Source organism: Myotis lucifugus, unplaced genomic scaffold, assembly GCF_000147115.1.
Source record: "Myotis lucifugus unplaced genomic scaffold, Myoluc2.0 scaffold_12, whole genome shotgun sequence".
In the NCBI taxonomy this organism is placed as follows: Eukaryota; Metazoa; Chordata; class Mammalia; order Chiroptera; family Vespertilionidae; genus Myotis; species Myotis lucifugus.
Genome location: NW_005871060.1, coordinates 2,107,829 through 2,126,636, shown reverse-complemented (window position 1 = coordinate 2,126,636; position 18,808 = coordinate 2,107,829). Strand labels below are relative to the sequence as shown.

General features: G+C 37.0%; 1 protein-coding gene across 1 annotated transcript in view; it reads left to right on the top strand.

Annotated features, from left to right (window-relative positions):
* Positions 1-18,441, top strand: part of ANTXR2 (anthrax toxin receptor 2) — a 135,092-nt gene extending 116,651 nt beyond the window's left edge. The window contains exon 17 of the mRNA XM_006084525.3: positions 14,547-18,441. Within this exon, the coding sequence (XP_006084587.1) occupies positions 14,547-14,585 (39 nt within the window). The 3' untranslated portion in view covers positions 14,586-18,441. The remainder of the gene's footprint in view (positions 1-14,546) is intronic.
* Positions 18,442-18,808: the final 367 nt, after the last annotated feature.

Genomic DNA, 18,808 nt, shown 5'->3' with positions numbered 1-18,808 from the left:
TATTTCCCACTTGATTAAACAATAGTGATATAATATGCCTTTTATTTGGATTTTTCTAACATTTTCCTAAATGCATAATTTAAATATGGATTGAGTTTTCAATTAGCCATTATCTGACCTAATGGTTGGAGTTTGGGTTCTTTATTCTGATATTTTCTGGGAGTGTGTGTGTGTGTGTGTGTGTGTGCAAATCTATATATATAAAAGCCAAGCAACCAGAACAATTGGTCGCTATGACACACTGTGGCTGGCCCACTGGCCCAATCGGGACGGAATTGGCTGGCCAACTGCCTGCAGCCCCTCCCGCCCCTGATTGCCCCCCCTCCCCCGCCAATCTGGGGTGGGGCTGGCTGGCTGCGGCCCCTCGCACCGGCCAGACCCCACCCATGCAAGAATTCGTGTACCAGGCCTCTAGTAGAGAAAGAGAGAGAAAGTTGATACATGTGAATTTTAAGAGCTTTGAAAATTAAATCATTTAACATGTTAGCTCAATGTGCTGTAAAATAGATGGGAAGTAATCCAGATGGTAACTTTATGTAATTAGTAACTTTGCTTTTTAAAAGAAGATCTGTAACAGTTACTGCTACAGGGTCTCTGTATGATAGGGTCTCTGCTTGCTCTCTTACCTCCTTTTCCACTTTCTCCATTGCTCAATCTGCTCCTGCCACATTATCATTATTACTTTTCTGCAGATATGCCAAAGACCCTTTCACCCCAGGCCTTTGTACTTATTGGTTTCTCTATCAAAATTTTATTCCCCGAGGTAGTCACAGTTTCACTGACTTCTCTTAATTCTCTGCTCAAGTCCACCTGAATAATTTTTATAAAATTACAACTTCTCCAACAAGGGTCCCGAACACACACTCATATATACTGATACTCTGTACCTCCTTACTCTGATTCAAATTCACCTTTTTCTTATGGTATGGATATTCATAAGTGGTGCTGTGCATTTTATAATGCATCACATTAATTGTTCTAGTAAGTGGTGCTGAGATAAGTCAGAGAAAGCAGATATAAAAGCTTGATCTGTCCTATTGATTATTATACACTAGAGGAGGCCCGACGCACGAAATTCGTGCGTGGGTATGGTCCCTAGGCCTGGCCTGTGATCAGGGCCATCTTCCCCAGCTGCTCAAAGCCAGCCACGCCCCCTGCTGCCATCCTCCCCTAGTTTCCTGTTCTTCATTGGGTGATTGGAGCCTGCCGGCTAGAGGGGAGAAACTGAGAGGTGGTCAGTGCGCTTCATAGTGACTTGTTGAGCGGTTGTTCTGGTCATTCTGCCATTAGGGTCAATTTGCATATTACCCTTTTATTATATAGGATAGAGGCCATTAGGGTCAATTTGCATATTACCAATTTATTATATAGGATAGAGGGCTGGCCGAGTCGAGGGGCCATGGGCAGTTTACAGGCTGGCCATGGCCCCGATCGGGGTGGGGGTCCCCACTGGGGGGCGGGGCCGGCCAGGCGAGGGGCTACAGGCGGTTTGCAGGCCAGCCACACCCCCGATTGGAGTGGAGGTCCCTGCAGGGGGGCGGTGCCGGCCGGAGTGAGGGGCCATGGTTGTTCTGGTCTCTGGTCGTTCCACCATTTTGGTTGCTGTGCTTTTATTATATAGGATTTTTTTACATGGCCAACATTACTCTTTAATAAATTTCTTTTATTTTAGCATAATATTTCCCAGGCTCATCTTCTACATTTTTTGTTTCATAACTGGAATATAATATTCAATCCAGGAAGCCCTGGGTGTTTTTAGTAGATAATGATATTTAGAGAACACATTTTAGATACTAGGTATGCTGTTTGTTATTAGGTTGCCATTGCTTCTAAGCATTTTCAGTAGGTACAGCTAAGAAATTAAATAGGTTTGGAAAAAAATCACAACTATATATTTTAAATTCAATAATATAATATTACCATTTAAAAAAAAAAACTTCTTGCCCTGACCGGTTTGGCTCAGTGGATAGAGTGTCGGCCTGTGGACTGAAAGGTCCTGGATTTGATTCTGGTCAAGGGCATGTACCTTGGTTGCAGGCACATCCCCAGTGGGGAGTGTGCAGGAGGCATCTGGTCGATGTTTCTCTCTCATCGATGTTTCTAACTCTCTATCCCTCTCCCTTACTCTCTGTAAAAAAAATCAATAAAATATATTTAAAAAACAAAACAAAACAAAACAAAAAACTTCTTTACTGTTTAAAGTATTACATGAGTCTTCATTTTCCCCATTGACCTCTCCCTGGCCTCTCCACCCCCCCGCCCCCAGAACATGCCTTCACCCTCCAACTGTCTGTGTCCATAGGTTATGCTCATATGCATGCATACAAGTCCTTTGGTTGATTTCTTACCCCCTCCCCCCCACACACACACTTTGCCTCATAGGTTGGATAGTCTGTTCGATGCTTCTATATCTCTGGTTCTATTTTTGTTCATTAGTTTATATTGTTCATTATATTCCACAAATGAGTGAGATCATGTGATATTTATCTTTCTCTGACTGGCTTATTTAGCTTAACATAATGCTCTCCAGTTCCATCCATGCTGTTGCATATGGTAAGAATTCCTTTTTTTTTTTTTTTTTCACCACAACATAGTATTCCATTGTATAGATGTACCACAGTTTTCAAATCCACTCATCTGCTAATAGGCACTTAGGCTGTTTCCAAATCTTAGCTATTGTATATTGTGCTGCTATGAACATAGGGATGCATATATCCTTTCTGATTGGTGTTTCCGTTTTCTTGGGATATATTCCTAGGAATGGGATTAGTGTGTCAAATGGAAGTTCCATTTTTATTTTTTTGAGGAAACTCCATACTTTTTTCCACAGTGCCTGCACCAGTCTGCATTCCCATTAGCAATGCAAGAACGTTCCTTTTTCTTTGCATCCTCACCAGCACTTGTTGTTTGTTTATTTGTTGATGATAGCCATTCTGACAGGTGTGAGATGGTACCTCATTGTCATTTTGATTTGCATCTCTCTGATGATTAGTGACTTTGAGCATGTTTTCATATGTCTCTTGGCATTCCTTATGTCCTCTTTTGAAAAGTATCTATTTAGATCCTTTGCCCATTTTTTGATTGGATTGTCTACCTTCTTTTTGTATGAGTTCCCTGTAAATTTTGGAGATTAAACCCTTATCAGAGATAACATTGGCAAATATGTTCTCCCATGCACTGGGCTTTCTTGTTTTGTTGATGGTTTCTTTTGCTGTGCAGAAGCTTTTTATTTTGATGTAGTCTCATATGTTTATTTTCTCCTTAGTTTCCATTGTCCTCAGAGCTGTATCGGTAAAGATATTGCTATGACATAAGTCTGCTATTTTGTTGCCTATGGCTTCTTCTAAGATTTTTATGGTTTCCCGTCTTACATTTAAGTCCTTTATCCATTTTGAGTTTAATTTGGGTCGATTTCTGGGTTCTCTGTTCTGTTCCATTGGTCTATATGTCTGTTCTTGTGACATTACCAGGCAGTTTGAGGACAGTGGCTTTGTAATAGCTTGATATCTGGTATTGTGATCTCTCCAACTTTGTCCTTCTTTCTCACGATTGCTGCAGCTATTCGGGGTCTTTTTTTATTTCATATGAATTTTTGGAGAGTTTGTTTTAGGTCTGTGAAATATGCTGTTGGCATTTTAATGGGGATTGCATTGAATCTATAGATTGCTTTGGGTAGTATGGACATTTTAATGATGTTGATTCTACCAATCCATGAACAGAATATATTCTTCCATTTGTTTATATCTTTCTCTATCTCTTTTTTTCAGCATCCTGCAATTTTCTGAGTGCAGGTCCTTTACCTTCTTGGTTAAGTTTATTCCTAGGTATCTTAATTTTTTGTTTTGCAATGGTAAATGGGATTTTTTTTAAATTTCTCTTTCTGTGAGTTCATTATTGGTATATAAAAAAGTCATAGATTTCTGGGTGTTAATTTTGTTTTCTGCTACATTGCCAAATTCATTTATTAAGTTTAGTCATTTTTGTTGGAGTCTTTAGAGTTTTGTATGTACAATATCATGTCATCTACAAATAATGACAAATTTACTTCTTCTTTTCCAATTTAAATGCCCTTTATTTCTTCTTGTCTGATCACTATGGCTAGCACTTCCAGTACTATATCGAACAGGAGTGGTGAAAGTGGGCATCCCTGTCTTGTTCCCATTCTTAGGGGAAATGAGTTTAGTTTTTGCCCATTGAGCATGATTTGACTATAGGTTTGTCATATAAGGCTTTTATTATGTTGAAGTATGATCCCTCTACCCCCACTTTGCTGAGAGTTTTTATCAGGAAAGGGTGTTGGATTTTGTCAAATGCCTTTTTTTTGCATCAATTGATAAGATTATGATTTTTATCTCTCCATTTGTTTATGTGATGTATCACATTCATTGATTTGCAGATATTGTAACAGCCTTGAATCCCTGGAATAAATCCCACTTGGTCATGGTGTATGATCTTTCTAATGTAATGCTGGATCTGATCTGCTAGAATTTTGTTGAGGATTTTAACATCTATATTCATCAGGGATATTGGCCTGTAATTTTTTTTCTTTGTAGTGTCTTTATCTAGTTTTGGGATTAGAGTAATACTGGCTTCAGAGAAAGAGCTTGGAAGTGTGGCTTTCTTCTTGAATTTTTTGGAATAGTCTGAGAAGGATAGGTTTTAGTTCTGCTTTGAATGTTTGATAAAACTCCCCTATGAAACCATCGAGTCAAGGGCTTTTGTTTGCTGGAAGTTTTTTGATTACTGTTTCAGTTCATCAGTAGTTATCAGCCTATTCAGGTTTTTTCATTTTTCCTGATTGAGTTTGAGTTTTGGAAGTTTGTATTTTTCTAGGAATATGTCCATTTTGTCAAGATTGTCCAGTTTTTTTGGAATAGAGTTGTTCATAATCTTTTGTATGTCTGTGGGGTCAGTTGTTATTTCACTTCTTTCATTTCTGATTTTGTTTATTTGGGTCCTCTCTGTTAGTTTCTTGTTGAGCCTGGCTAGAGGTTCATCAATCTTGTTTATCCTTTGAAAGAACCAGCTCTTGGTTTTATTGATCTTTTGTAATATTTTTTTGGTCTTTATGTAGTTTATTTCCACTCTGATCCTTATTATTTCCTTTCTTCTGCTTACTCTGGGCTTTTCTTGTTGCTCTCTTTCTAATTCTTTAAGTTCAGGGTTAGATAATTTATTACCATTTTTTCTTGTTTTTTGAGGTAGGCCTGTAGAGCTATGAACTTCCCTCTGAGGACTGCTTTCACTGTGTCCCATAGATTTGGGATCGTTGTGTTTACATTGTCATTTGTTTTCAGGATGCTTTTTATTTATTCTTTGATCACTTTGGTAACCCAATCATTGTTTAATAGCATGCTATTTAGCCTACATGTGTTTGATTTTTTTTCATTGCTTTTATTGTAGTTGATTTCTAATGTTATGTCATTGTGATCTAAGATACTTGATATGATTTCTATCTTCTTGAATTTGAAGACTTTGCCTGTGTCCTAATATGTGGTCTGTCTTTGAAAATGTCCCATGTGCACTTGAGAAGAATGTATATTCTGTAGCTTGGGATGAAATGTTCTGAGGATGTCAATTACGTCCATCTGATCTAGTGAGTCATTTAGGATTATTGTTTCTTTGCTGATTTTTGTTTTATTGCTATTTTTTCTTTAACCAATGATGTCATAAAGATATCTTACTTCTTTTATATATTGATATTTCTTATTTATTCACATATTTACTGTTTTCTTTTCTATATTTTTTTGAAAGATAGGCTTCCACCTAATGTCTTTTTCTTCAGTTTTAAGAACTTATTTTAGCACTTATTGTTTTTGAAGTCTATTGCAAATAAATTTTGCTTGTCTTAAAATGTTTTTATTTTGCCTGCATTTTTTAGTGTTATTTTTTTAATACTAGGTGCCCAGTGCATGAATTCATGCACCTTGAAAGGAACTGTGGGACACGAGGCTGTGGTGATCACAGGGGCGGTCTTGGCCCATCCTCCATGCTCCCGCCCGGCCCCTCCTGCCACAGTCCCTGGTCCCCTGTCTGCCAGCAGCCCCGCTCCCACCACCGCCACTCGCACCCACTGACAGCACAGAGTGATTGGGGCCAGCGCTGTCAGTGGGTTGGAGCAGTGGCTGATGCCTAGATTGCTTCTCAGGAGCAGGGGAGGTGGAGAAGCCCTTAGGGGCAATCAGGGCCAGCAGCTGCCGCTCGCACCCGCCTATGGCGCCGAGCAATTTGGACCAGTGCCAGGTGCTGGCAGTGGGTGTGAGTGGTGGATCCGGCGCCAGCAGCAGGTGCAAACATGGCTGGCATCAGCAGCAGGTACAAGCGCCAGGCAGGACTGTGGTGCATGGGAGCAAAGAATTTTCAGGAACCACCAGAGGCTCACTCCTATGACAGCAACCGGCACCCCGCCTTGGTCTAGCACCCCCGCTCACCTGCTCCACCATCCCACTGCAGCCGATGCCCACCATGTTCCGTGCTCTGCTGCCTGCTGCTGACACTTGCCATGTTACGTGCGCCCCTGGTGGTCAGCACACGTCATAGCGACTGGTTGTTCCACCATTCGATCTATTTGTATTAGTCTTTTATTATATAGGATGGAAATATAGGTTGACTTCCTCTACCCATTTAGCATTTTAGAGAGTTCCATTGTCTTGCATTTTTCATTGTTTCTGACAAAAAGTTGGCTGTCATGTTCTCTCTGTATACAGATAGTCCCCAGTTTATAGTGGTTCTATTAACAATTTTTTGACTTTGTGGGGATGCAAAAGCAATATGCATTCAGTAGAATCTGTACTTTGAATTTTTATCTTTTGCTGGGCTAGTGCTATGCAGTACAATACTCTGTCATGATGCTAGGCAGTGGCAGTGAGCAGCCACTCCTAGTCAGCCATATGATCATAAAGGTAAACCACTGACACTTTACAGTGTATTTATTGTCTCAGAGAATTTTGCCTAACTCTAGGCTAATGTGAGTGTTGTGAACAAATTTAAGATAGGCTATGCTAAGCTATGTTGTTCAATAGTTAGTTATATTAAATGTATTTTTCACTTATGATATTTACAACTTACAATGGATTTATTGGATCATAACCCCACTATAAATTGGGGATGTGGTGATGAAGGACAGAGAGGTATGCTTTTATGATAGTCTTTGGTTTTCATATGTTTTATTTTAGGGTGTCCAAAAAATGTATACATATACTTTGAAAAATTATAAAAGCAGTGTTTGTTAAAATACATTTCATTGTCAAAATGAGCCATCAGCTATTAAAGTGTGTATACATTTTGGGGGGACACCCTGTGTATATAATCTGACATATGGTTTTCTATGTATTTATTCTGCTTGAGGATCACTAAGTTTTTTGATTTGTGTGTGTTTATGCCTTTTATCATTCTGGAAAGTTCTGCATGATTATTTTTCAATTTTTCTTCTGCTCCATTCTTTCTCTTCTTCTGGGACATCAATTACTCATATGACAGACCATTATATATTGTCCCACAAATCTCAGATTCTCTTTAGTTATTTTTTTTCTTTTTTTTTAATTTGAATAGTTTCTATTCTCCTACCTTCAAGTTTAATGAGTTTTTGTCCTGCTATAGCCAGTCTAATTTGTCAGGCAAACTCAGTACAGTATTTCCCTTCACAACATCTACTGAATATCTGTATGGTGTGTGGTCTCCACTGTAAAATGGGACATTTATATATTGGACTTCCATTAGAAAAGAGTATATAGGATTTATACTTCAGCTCAAAATCTTGCAGTTTCATTTCTAGCAGAGGATGGCACCATTTCTCTCATATTATATATAATAATATATACATAAATCTTTTTATACCTCACATATATTGATAGGCCTCTCATATATGTCATATTATGTATAGGAGAGGGAAAGATGATAGTATGTGCTCTCTCTTCAGCTGCTACATGAAATCTCCACTCAAAGATTGTGTCCTCAAGTCGGCATTCCTCCTGTCCCTGATATTCAGGTTTTCTTGGACCTCTTAAATTACCTTATATGTGTTTCTATGTATATCTGTCCTTTGTATACAGTTTTAAATTTGAATCACTATCTACTGTTGTACAAAACATGAAGGTTTAGTAAACTCTTTTTGAGGTGAGAATATAAATAAATCATCTATGTTTGAAAAGTCTAAACTAAAGTGCAGTTGTATACTTCAGCTTGTCAATGGATATTTATGAGGTGAGTATGATACTATAAAGGTTCTGGCAGTGAAGTATATCCTGCACAGATAGCTAGTAAAGGAGCTTGCAAGTGTTAATGCCAGCAGAATTTTAATGCTCAAGAGATGGGAAACTCAACACTTGCTCTGGTTAATGCTACTCTTACTGGCTACAGTGAAAAGGAATGGGTGAAATCAGTTTTTTTAGATACAGCAATAGAACCGGAGTCTATATTCTTAACCACCAGCAAATATGTCAGTTCCTAGTATTGTCTTGTTTTCATCTCTTGGTTTAGTTAACTAGAGAGGAGTAACATAGCCCCAGACAGTTTTATTTGGGGCATCAACTTCTAATCTTACTTACTATGATACCCAAGAGAGTATTTGCCGACAACAGTTTCCAAAGAAATAGCAATAAATTTCTTATTCTAATAGAAACTTACTGTTGTCTGAAAATCAGTTAAGTGAAGTTAAAGCTGACATATTCTAATTGTGAATTTAGAATGTTATGACCAAAGTTTTGTTTGTGATTTACCCTTAGTACATTCTGTTTCTTCCTATACTGAGGGAAAGTGGGGAATAGAGTAAAGCTACACACAGCTCTGCTTCAAGAGATGAACTGGAATTAATACATGTCTAGTTTATAAAGAATAATAGTGTGCTTTTCCCCCTCTAGCAGCTAAAGAAAATGAAGTTCAGCATTCAATCTTCAGATCTAAGGGATTTATTTTTGTAAAAGAACTTTGGGGATTTTAAGAATAGTATAGTTTCAACATGGTTGCATGTATAAACCTCAAGTTCATATTATCTATGTTATCTTAGTTCCGGTTAATCATCAATTTTGTCATCATTTCAAATCAGCTATCTGCAAAGTACTTTATTGAGTCCTGCCACAATTAGAAAAGGAAACAGATAAGGGAAATAGACATGACATCATCTTTTTGTTTAAAGTAGAGGCTGAGGCAATATATTCGTTGGAGGGTTTTAGAGGTTTTGATGAATTATTTGGAGTCTATGATTAAGAAAATTGAGAATTAAGGAAGAAATATATATCAGTTTACATTTACTTATAACTAGTCTACTTCTAAAGAAGTGCTGAGAAAAATACACAATAAAACTTCAGAATAAAAATAGAGAAATAATAATGGGCCAAAGTGAATATAGAGCTACACCAGAAAATATTCACGGTGGGTAGCCGTTGCTTTTAGAACATCATGTAAATATGAGCTTTTTGAAAGCAAATGCACCAAGAGAAAGACTGTTATATTGTTGCCATCATATAATAAAAGGGAAGCTCTGAACTCCAAGAATTCATCCCTTAATATCAGTCTCCTCAGTAGCAATTTTCCAAAATGCAAAATTCCATGAAGAAAATGCTGTAATGTCATAAATCTAGGGAGGCATTTCTAAAAAGAAGTAAAGAAATCAAGTCTAGGCAAACAGATTCCTGGTGATCTGGCTTACCATAGGCATGAATATCCTGAATAATAGTTATCAACTACATTTTTAGTGCAAACAAAACAAAACCTTATACCAAATTGCAATCTTAAAGGGTAGGTGAGAGTGGAAATCCTTGGGTCAAATTAAGATTGAGAGGCTTGCAGTGTGCCCACTGGCTTTCTGCTTGCATGCCACTCCAGCCGTATGTCCCTGAGGCACCATGTGCAGCCCACAGGACTTTGTGGACTGCCGCATAAACCAGCGGTTCTCAACCTGTGGGTCGTGACCCCTTCGGGGATCGAATGACCCTTTCCCAGGGGTCACCTAAGACCATCGGAAAACACATATATAATTACATATTGTTTTTGTGATTAATCACTATGCTTTAATTATGTTCAATTTGTAACAATGAAAATACATCCTGCATATCAGATATTTACATTACGATTCATAACAGTAGCAAAATTACAGTTATGAAGTAGCAACGAAAATAATTTTATGGTTGGGGGTCACCACAACACGAGGAACTGTATTAAAGGGTTGCGGCATTAGGAAGGTTGAGAACCACTGGTATAAACAAAACACACTGAACTAGAGAAACAGGCTAAGATTTCACTTAGAACTTCCCTCTCAAAGATAGTTTTGCCAACTGATCTGGAGAGAAAAGATTCCAAAGTTATTACTGATAAGTGAATGAAGTATAAATATTTGTGGTTGTTGATTAAATAGAAAAATATATGCCCTGTAGATGCTGGGCATTGAGCTCTGGGAACATTGAGTGATGAAAAAATGTGACATAATCGGTAGTTGGTAGTGATTTCTGGTAGTGTTCAAGTTCCTAAGATGACTTTTAAAAACATAGATGTCCAGCCCAACCGGTGTGGCTAAGTGGTTGAGCGTCGACTTACAAACCAGGAGGTCATGGTTCGATTCCCGGTCAGGGCCCATGCCGAGGTTGCGGGCTCGATCCTCAGTGTGGGGTGTGCAGGAGGCAGCTAATCAGTGATTCTCTCTCATCATTGATGTTTCTATCTCTCTCTCCATCTTCCTCTCTAAATCAATAAAAATGAAAATAAATAAAAACATATAGATGTCTAGAAAGGATTACATTTTCCTGATTTAATTTATTCTTTGGAAACTGTTTTTAAACCATCAAATACATGAACATACAGAAAAGGTATAAAATAGAATTTAAGAAACCATATGCAATTCCACTACTCATAGCATGTTGGTGTACTGTCCATTAATTATCTTTTATGTCAATAAAATTTAGAAAAAATATTGATTTAAAAATCCAAAAAATAGTTAACTGTTATTTTTTCATATTAATAATTTTAATTTATAGTATAATATTATGTTATATTATTCTGGAAATACTTATTCCACTTGAGTTCAAATTTTTAAAATTATTTTATAAAATATAACAAGCATTTACATTACACATTTGTTTAACTCTTGCTAGCAGAAATCTTGTGTTCATCTATTAACATATTATAATTTTAATGGTTTATTCTAAAGACTGTATAGTCCTATCTGATCCTAGTATTACTCTACATAGAGAGTATTAAGATTATAAATATATGTCTGTATGTGTAGCTCTCTATATTTAGTTTATATTAAATAGACTTCCGTTAAGCAAGTTAATTAACTTTAAAAATATTTTCAGCATTTCTTCTATTAATCATTAAAGTGAAATAGTCTCAGAAAAATGAACACTAGTAACTAATACTGTTTTGTACTCTGTACTATTCTTTAATGAGTTGCATGTTCTACCTATTTTATACTGTTTTGCATGTTACCCTGATAACATACCTTTATTATGTAGGCATTACAAGCATAAGATATGAAGTCTTTTAAACCTTGTCATATCCCATTTCCTATAAATGAAAACTGCTGTGCAGTGTTCTTGCATAGACTGCTTGCCATATTATCAGTGGCAGCCCAAACATTCATGACCTTGAACATAATTAGCATTATCACGATGGGTTTTGTAAGATAGCATGGAATAGTCTTTGAAGGGCCACAGACACCTAATCACAGTCACTTACAACCAGTGTATGTTACCTTGATTTAAGAAAATTCCAGGAAATTGATATTAGCTGCTAGGCTGAAATAATCCCCTGGGGGTGAGGTGTCTGAAAGAATCATGAATAAAATTTTCTTTCTGGCCAATAGTTTCTATTTTTCTTGATTATACCTTTTCTATCTTTCTCTTTACTGCTACTCTCTTCTGATTCTTCATATTTTCTTCTCTCCTTTTCCACCATTGTATTCTCATTTGTAATTCTCTTTTTCTCTCTCAAATTCATACTTATTCTGTATTTGCATTTTTGAGGTCTGGCTTCTCCCCCAGTGGAGGTTTAGTCATTTAGTATTCATTCCTTTATACATTCATCATGCATTTGTTTCTAAGTGATTATTTATTACAAGTCTGCTCCATGTTAGACACTTTGCAGAAGCAATTAGAGGGAAGATGGATAATAAGTTCCTATTTCTTTACTGAGAGTATACTATATGCCAGGCACTGCTCTAAGTGACTATATATATATATATATATATATATATATATATATATATATATATACAGATTTAGTCCTTATAACAGTCCTAAGAATAGGTCCAATTTATTATTAGTATTATTTAAAATATTTTTATTGATTTCAGAGAGGAAGGAAGAGGAATAGAGAGATATAAACATCAATGATGAGACAGAATCATTGACTGCCTCCTGCACGCCCCCTACTTGCGGGGGATCGAGCCTGCAACCCAGGCATGTGCCCTTGGCCAAAATCGAACCTGGGACCCTTTAGTCCACAGGCTGACACTCTATCCACAGAGCCAAACCAGCTAGGGCTCTGTCCAATTTTTAATCATCATTTTACTTATGAAGAAACAAGCACACAGTAGCTAACTGTTGCCCATGGTCACACAGTTAGTGAGTGTCAGAGTGGTATGATAAACTTTGGCTGCAGAGGACATGCAATGGGACCTTTGGGGAAATGAGTCCCATGACTGGGAGAACTAGGCAGTGCTTAACAGAACTCCTCCAAGTATCCAACTTTTCAGTTTGTGTAAAATGAAAGTACACCCAGCATTATCAGCTCTTGATAAAAGCGAAACCACTAAGTCCATGGTTAGGAGGGGAGAAGACATTTGGTTGTTTTTGTTAATAGGTGTATAAAACACAAAGGTGTATACAGCATTTAGGAGGGGTTTTGAGGTACTTGAATCAATAGACATTTGCCAGCTATTAATCAATACTTAATCCCAAACTTTGGAAGAATTGAAGTAAGGACCTCGGGGTCAAAATCAATAGGGTTTTCTTCACTCGCACTTCTATGTCTTTAATTAAACCACAAAATTTAGGTCTGGAATGATTTAGGTGTTGCAGTTAATTTGAAAATTCAGGCGAACTGTCAATCTCACTTTTTAATCTATCCAATTTTTTAAGGTAAATGAATCAGGGTCACCAAGATTCATCTGGGATGAGAACAGAAGTAGTCAGAAAAACTGTAAGCTTAGATGAAACTCAAGTAAAAGTGGAGATTCATGATATCTTCTTTTCCAAATAATGCAGAAGAGAGAAAATAACTTGTTAGGTTCATAAATACACAAGAAAAAAGTCATTAATTCACATCATTGCCATTATATCATTTCTCATACGTTTGTTTGAATCTGCCGACGAGTATATAATTCACTTAATACTTGTTTTAAGATCTTGTTTGAAGATTCTAGATAACACAAAAATACAGTCTGAGTGCATGGTCTATGACCATTGGATTTACTAACACATTTTGACCTCATTCTAAAGTGCTTATCCCTATGCTTTTCTCCCACTTTCTTTTGCACACATATTATTTGTAGAAAGTAGTAATAAAATTGACAATTACAGAACAGGTTGCTTCCAACAACATTTAGAAATATGTAATTTGATTACTTTTTTCCTTTTAGTCAAAAAGCTAATGGAAACAAGTTTGCTTTTATGCTTTGGGCTATTTCATTCATTTCTGAAATTCCCAAATTTATTGGGTAGTCATTTTTTGAAAGGAAAATGGACTAAAATCCTGGTCTTATGTTCCAAGTTTTATTCTCCAACACTTGTTTCTTTTGAATATCGTAAATGAATGTATTGTTCAAATTTTAGAGGGGGAAAAAGAGACGTTCTAATATCTGAAATTAGAAAGCAGGTATTATGAAAAATAGGAAAATCTCAACAGGGTGATAATGTTGACCCTAAAGTAGAAAGCAGTATGCCAGTTTTGGGGTTTTTGAGGAATCTGGACATGATTTAGGTAGTACAGTGAATCAGCAGTGTCATACCAAGCAAAGGGAAGGTGGTGGGGACCCTTTATCACTAATTGGAAACTTGGTTTTCAAATGAATTTTAGATTATTTACAATTACATATGAAACTATGTGTCTCAATAGCTATTATTGAATTGCTAAGGAATCGGAATGGCAAAGTCTCTTTGGAAATGTGCAATGCAAATAAACAGTCACCGTTTGGAGAGCACACGTAATGGTGGTGTGCGTGGTGGGCACTGGCCAACAACAGTAGACAAGATCACTAATAAGTATCTTGCAAAAGCCTTTTATAAAAGAGAAGGAAAAAAATAAAAGAGAATCACAAAGAGATGGCATCTCCTCCCTTTCTCCCAGACTCCTTATCTTCAATCTCTTACTACTTAAATGCACTCCTCATGTGTACATTTTAGAACCACCAATTTTATATCAGTTTTAGAAGCACCATTTTGCATAAAGGAATACTTTCATCTGAATTCATTATAGAAAGCAACATACAAGGTTGCTTTAACATTGACCTTACCTTAGGTGATTGTTTATTATATTATGGTAGGAAAATAGGCATTCTTATGCTTTTTTAATAATTGCTTTAATATTTCAATAAGGATTTGTTTCTCTTGTAGGGCCGGTGCATAAACTTCTCCCGAGTTTCGTCTCAGTAAAAAGAAAGAAAGACCAAGAAGGTATGAAGATGGTACATCTTCACACTGTTGATTTCCAACCCAATGGAAAACCTTAAGTGCATCTTAGAAGTTTTTGGAAGAGCAGCTTTATTCCTCTCAGTCGGGAAATGTTTTCTCTGCCTTCTGCTTTGCTTGCACCAGACATTTTCAAACACTTGTTCTGCCATCTACCTGGGAGTTGATGAAAAGCAGTAGTAACTCATGATTCATGGCACTGAAAATAAAGAGGACCATTAACCTACATGCCATGACTTATACAAAAAAGTTTGCATGAATGTGTAGAAAAGGAAAACAATAAAAACAACAGCATGAAGATGATATCAAAACGGAGACCACAAAACAACTGGCCATGATGGATCTTTAATGAAGAAAGGAGTGTTGAACATGGTAACATGGCTCCCGTGTTTCCACATGGCAAGATTGTGTATCCACAGGCAGAGTATGAGATTTCCCGCCAGACTCAGCAAATAAAGGAGTCTATTGCCTTATAGCTCTGTCAGATCACAAAATAATCCTTCCACGTTCCCTACCGCAATGTGCCTATGGGAAGCTTCTGCCTGGAAAATCTTGTCATTCTATCACTGAAAAGTGCACACGCATGACAAAATGTAGACAGTATGCCCCCAGGTATTGGTAGCAAGCAAGATTTTGCCCTTTAGTTTTTCAAGACACCTTTCTTTCATTATGCACTTGGGAAAGAAGACAATTAATAGAGCATTATTACACAGGAAGACAGCCTCTACCCAGAGGTCTTGAGTGGAGTGTGAGGGACTCATGATTTGAGAACTTGTCCCTGTGATTGGTCGACTTACCCCTCTTTCTCTGTTTAGGGTTTAGTAGTGCATAAAGCATCAATATCTGTAAACATACCAAGCAGTTTTGTTTGCTTTTAATTTAATGGAAGCAGTAACCACAAAGCTTCCGCTCAGGGTTTTTTCTTTCTTCAAGTCTCCAAGGGCTCCTCAGCGTCACAAGCCAGCAACTCTCTTTGCATGAAAATTTCAAAGTTTAATTAATATAATTAAAGGCAACAGCAAGCAGCAGCCTGTGAAGATTTTGCTCATCTTTTTTATGCCTTTTGACATTGAATGACCTATTACTGTATGCGCATTACTTGGATTTCGAGGGGGCACTTTATCTTGGATGTGATTCAGTAGAGAAGAAAAGACCTCCACTCATCAATTTGAAAATTAAATGTTCAGGAGGATCAGCCACCACAAAACATCGAAAATGTATATATTAGAATTTTTTAGAAAAACCACCATCGTGTCATGTCGACGATGCCAAATTATGTTAGCGTGAGCGGAAACACGGTGGGGGAGGAAGAAGGCAGCAGCTGAAGAGAAAAGCTCAAATGATCTAGTCACTTTCGATACTGAATTTCAGATGCGAAATGGATATTCGACGCGAAACCTGACAAAGTGCGCCAGCTTTGATGTGAACTGGTATAGACAATGACCAGTGGCTGGGTCAGTGGGATGTCTCTCTGTGAGCACAAAGGCTTATCAAATGACACTAAAAATAAGTTCAACAACCATCACGTTGGAAGGGAGAAGGCGAACATTTCATGTTTGGCGGGCATGTGAGTGCACAAGATGGAAAGAGCGATTTGGAGCAACCCAGTTTAATTACCCCCATTGTGCTCTTCATGGAAATTTCAAAGGACGGGAGTGATTCTGTGGGTTGGTGTCCAGATTTGTGGAGCTGCTCCAAGAAGCCTGACTCACACACGCAACTATATATGTACATGTATATCTTCTAGCTTGAATCTTTTGCTCAAGTTTATTTATGTCACTGGCTGGCTGGATCCAACGTCATGTGTCTACATATTCATAAATAAAATTTTACCTGCGCCTCTGCTACCATTTTCTTTAAGCCTACATAAACTCAAGCCTTGTTTGGTTGAATATATCATTGTCCTGGTTAGTTTTGGGGACAGAATTATATTGCGCCCCCAAATGTCCCCTGTGTTCACAAGTGATACTATTGGCAGTAATTATCCATGTGTGCAAGTGTGACTTGGAAGCCCATTGAGTTCTTGTAGACCTTTCTTCTACATTTGCATCTGGGACAGGGCCTATCCCTATTTTCTTTAAATTGGCACTTCGTTTCTGATCAGTGCACATTCCTAAATGGCATTTATGAGTATCAAGGATGCCTAGAAGCTAAAGCTTTTGCTTTGATAGTGACTTTGAATTTATCTAGTATTGTATGGCATTTGTATGACACTTGTATGTTGCTACATGAGCACTGTAAGTAGACCTCTGCCTTTAAATGGCAAAGTAGCTTTCGGTGGATTGCTGTGCATATGAATTTGCAGTTCTAATACCACTATGAAGAATTCTCCGTGATGACAGAGAGGCATTGGTCTACATGTACTCTAAAAAAGTACCGTTCATAATGTTTAAAGACAGATGAATTTCATTGCACTGAAAGATATGAGTCAGCTTTATGTTACTACTTTCTCTGATCAGGCTAAGTAGCAAATGAGAGGACTTTTCTTTAATGAGTACTGTTTTCTCACTACATTGAAAACCTCTAGACCAGTGGTTCTCAACCTTGGCTGCACATTAGAATCACCTGGGAATCTTTTTAAAATCCTGATTTCTGGGCCTCATCCAGGTGATTCTAATGTGCAGCCAAGGTTGAAAACCACTGCTCTAGACCTTTCAACCAGGAAAATAAAGGGGTCATAGAAAGTCATTTCCATAAGTTTAATAACATTTTATATTTTATGTAGAGAAAAAGTTCCTGTTTAATTTTTTGGACTTAAGTTCAGTCAAGATTTCTGTGAATAAATGAGTAAGCCTTTAGCCATAATCCATTTGTGTTGCATAAGGTTTCAAAAACAATTAAGTGGGAAATGACTCCTAACTTATGTGTCTACTCTGCCTGGAAAGAAAGTTTTGAAGGCATCTATATATATTTCATAACAATGTCTGTTCTTTATGGATTTGATCCATAAATATTTATCTATCTGAAAACTTTGATACTTGGAATGTTTTCCTTAAAGCATTTGGTGCTCCAAGAAAAAACATTTGGTGCTAAGAGTTGCATCACTGATGCCTTTCCCCAAGTTACTTCTATTTTAACATTTTATATTTCCTTCCCAATGAGATGCAGAGTAACATGTGAGACCCTCCATCAGCTGGAAGCAGCATCTGTCACTATGGATAATTACTACTTTGACAAAAATATATAAGGTTTAAACCTCCTGTATTTCAGATTGTTAGAGAAGAAATGATTTGCTTATATTTCCCTTGAACTTTATTCTAACCACTTTAAATAATAAATTATTCAATATTTGTTTTTCAAATAAATCTATACTGGGTATAAGATCTGGTGTCTCTGTGAACTTAATAACTTTATCTAAATATCAATGGCCATTGTTTACTGCTCAGAGGCAATGTATTGGTTTATTTTAAAAATTAAAACACAATATTATGGCCAACAAGGTATCTAAAATATTGTTGATTGATCAGCTTACATATATTATTTAATTTTAAAAAAGACAAACTATAACTAGATCACATTTATAAGTATTGTAAAGCAAGTATTTTTTCATCACCAAGCCTTGGGTTAACTTCTGCTAGATTTTGTACAGCCTCACATTGTTAGGAAATTTATTAGTGTTTTATTGCTACTGGTAATTGTTGGTGGGTGTTAAGTGCACAGGAGAGAAATGCATACATTCTTTATTGTGATGTGAATGGAAATGTATAATCTAGAACCATAGAACAACTCGGTACATCTGCTGCATGTTTAAGGAAAGAAACTTGCAGGTGAGATTGGAGAATGTTGTCTATTTGCTGGTAATAAAGTGAGCGTAACCATGTATTCTAGCCTCGGAGTTAGATTCATATTTCTCTTAGTGAATGTTTATGGCATGTGTCTGAGAATACTTTAATTGTAATATATCTCTACACTTACAAGGATCTAATTCTGTCGGTTTGATAAAGAAAAAAATTATTTCTCATAAAGAATGTAGACTAACAAAGCCCAGTGCAGTTTTTATTTTTGTGCTCTTCTGACAAAAGAAAATGCTGATAAGGAAGTATACAATATAACATGCACATTTATATTAAAATGTGCTCATTCAGCTTGCTTTGCAAGAACTATATTAAGAGAGAAAGTGTGTGTGACTATGTGTGTGAAGAATCTAGTGATGGAGGGCCTAGAACACACAGCTAGCTTGCTAACAT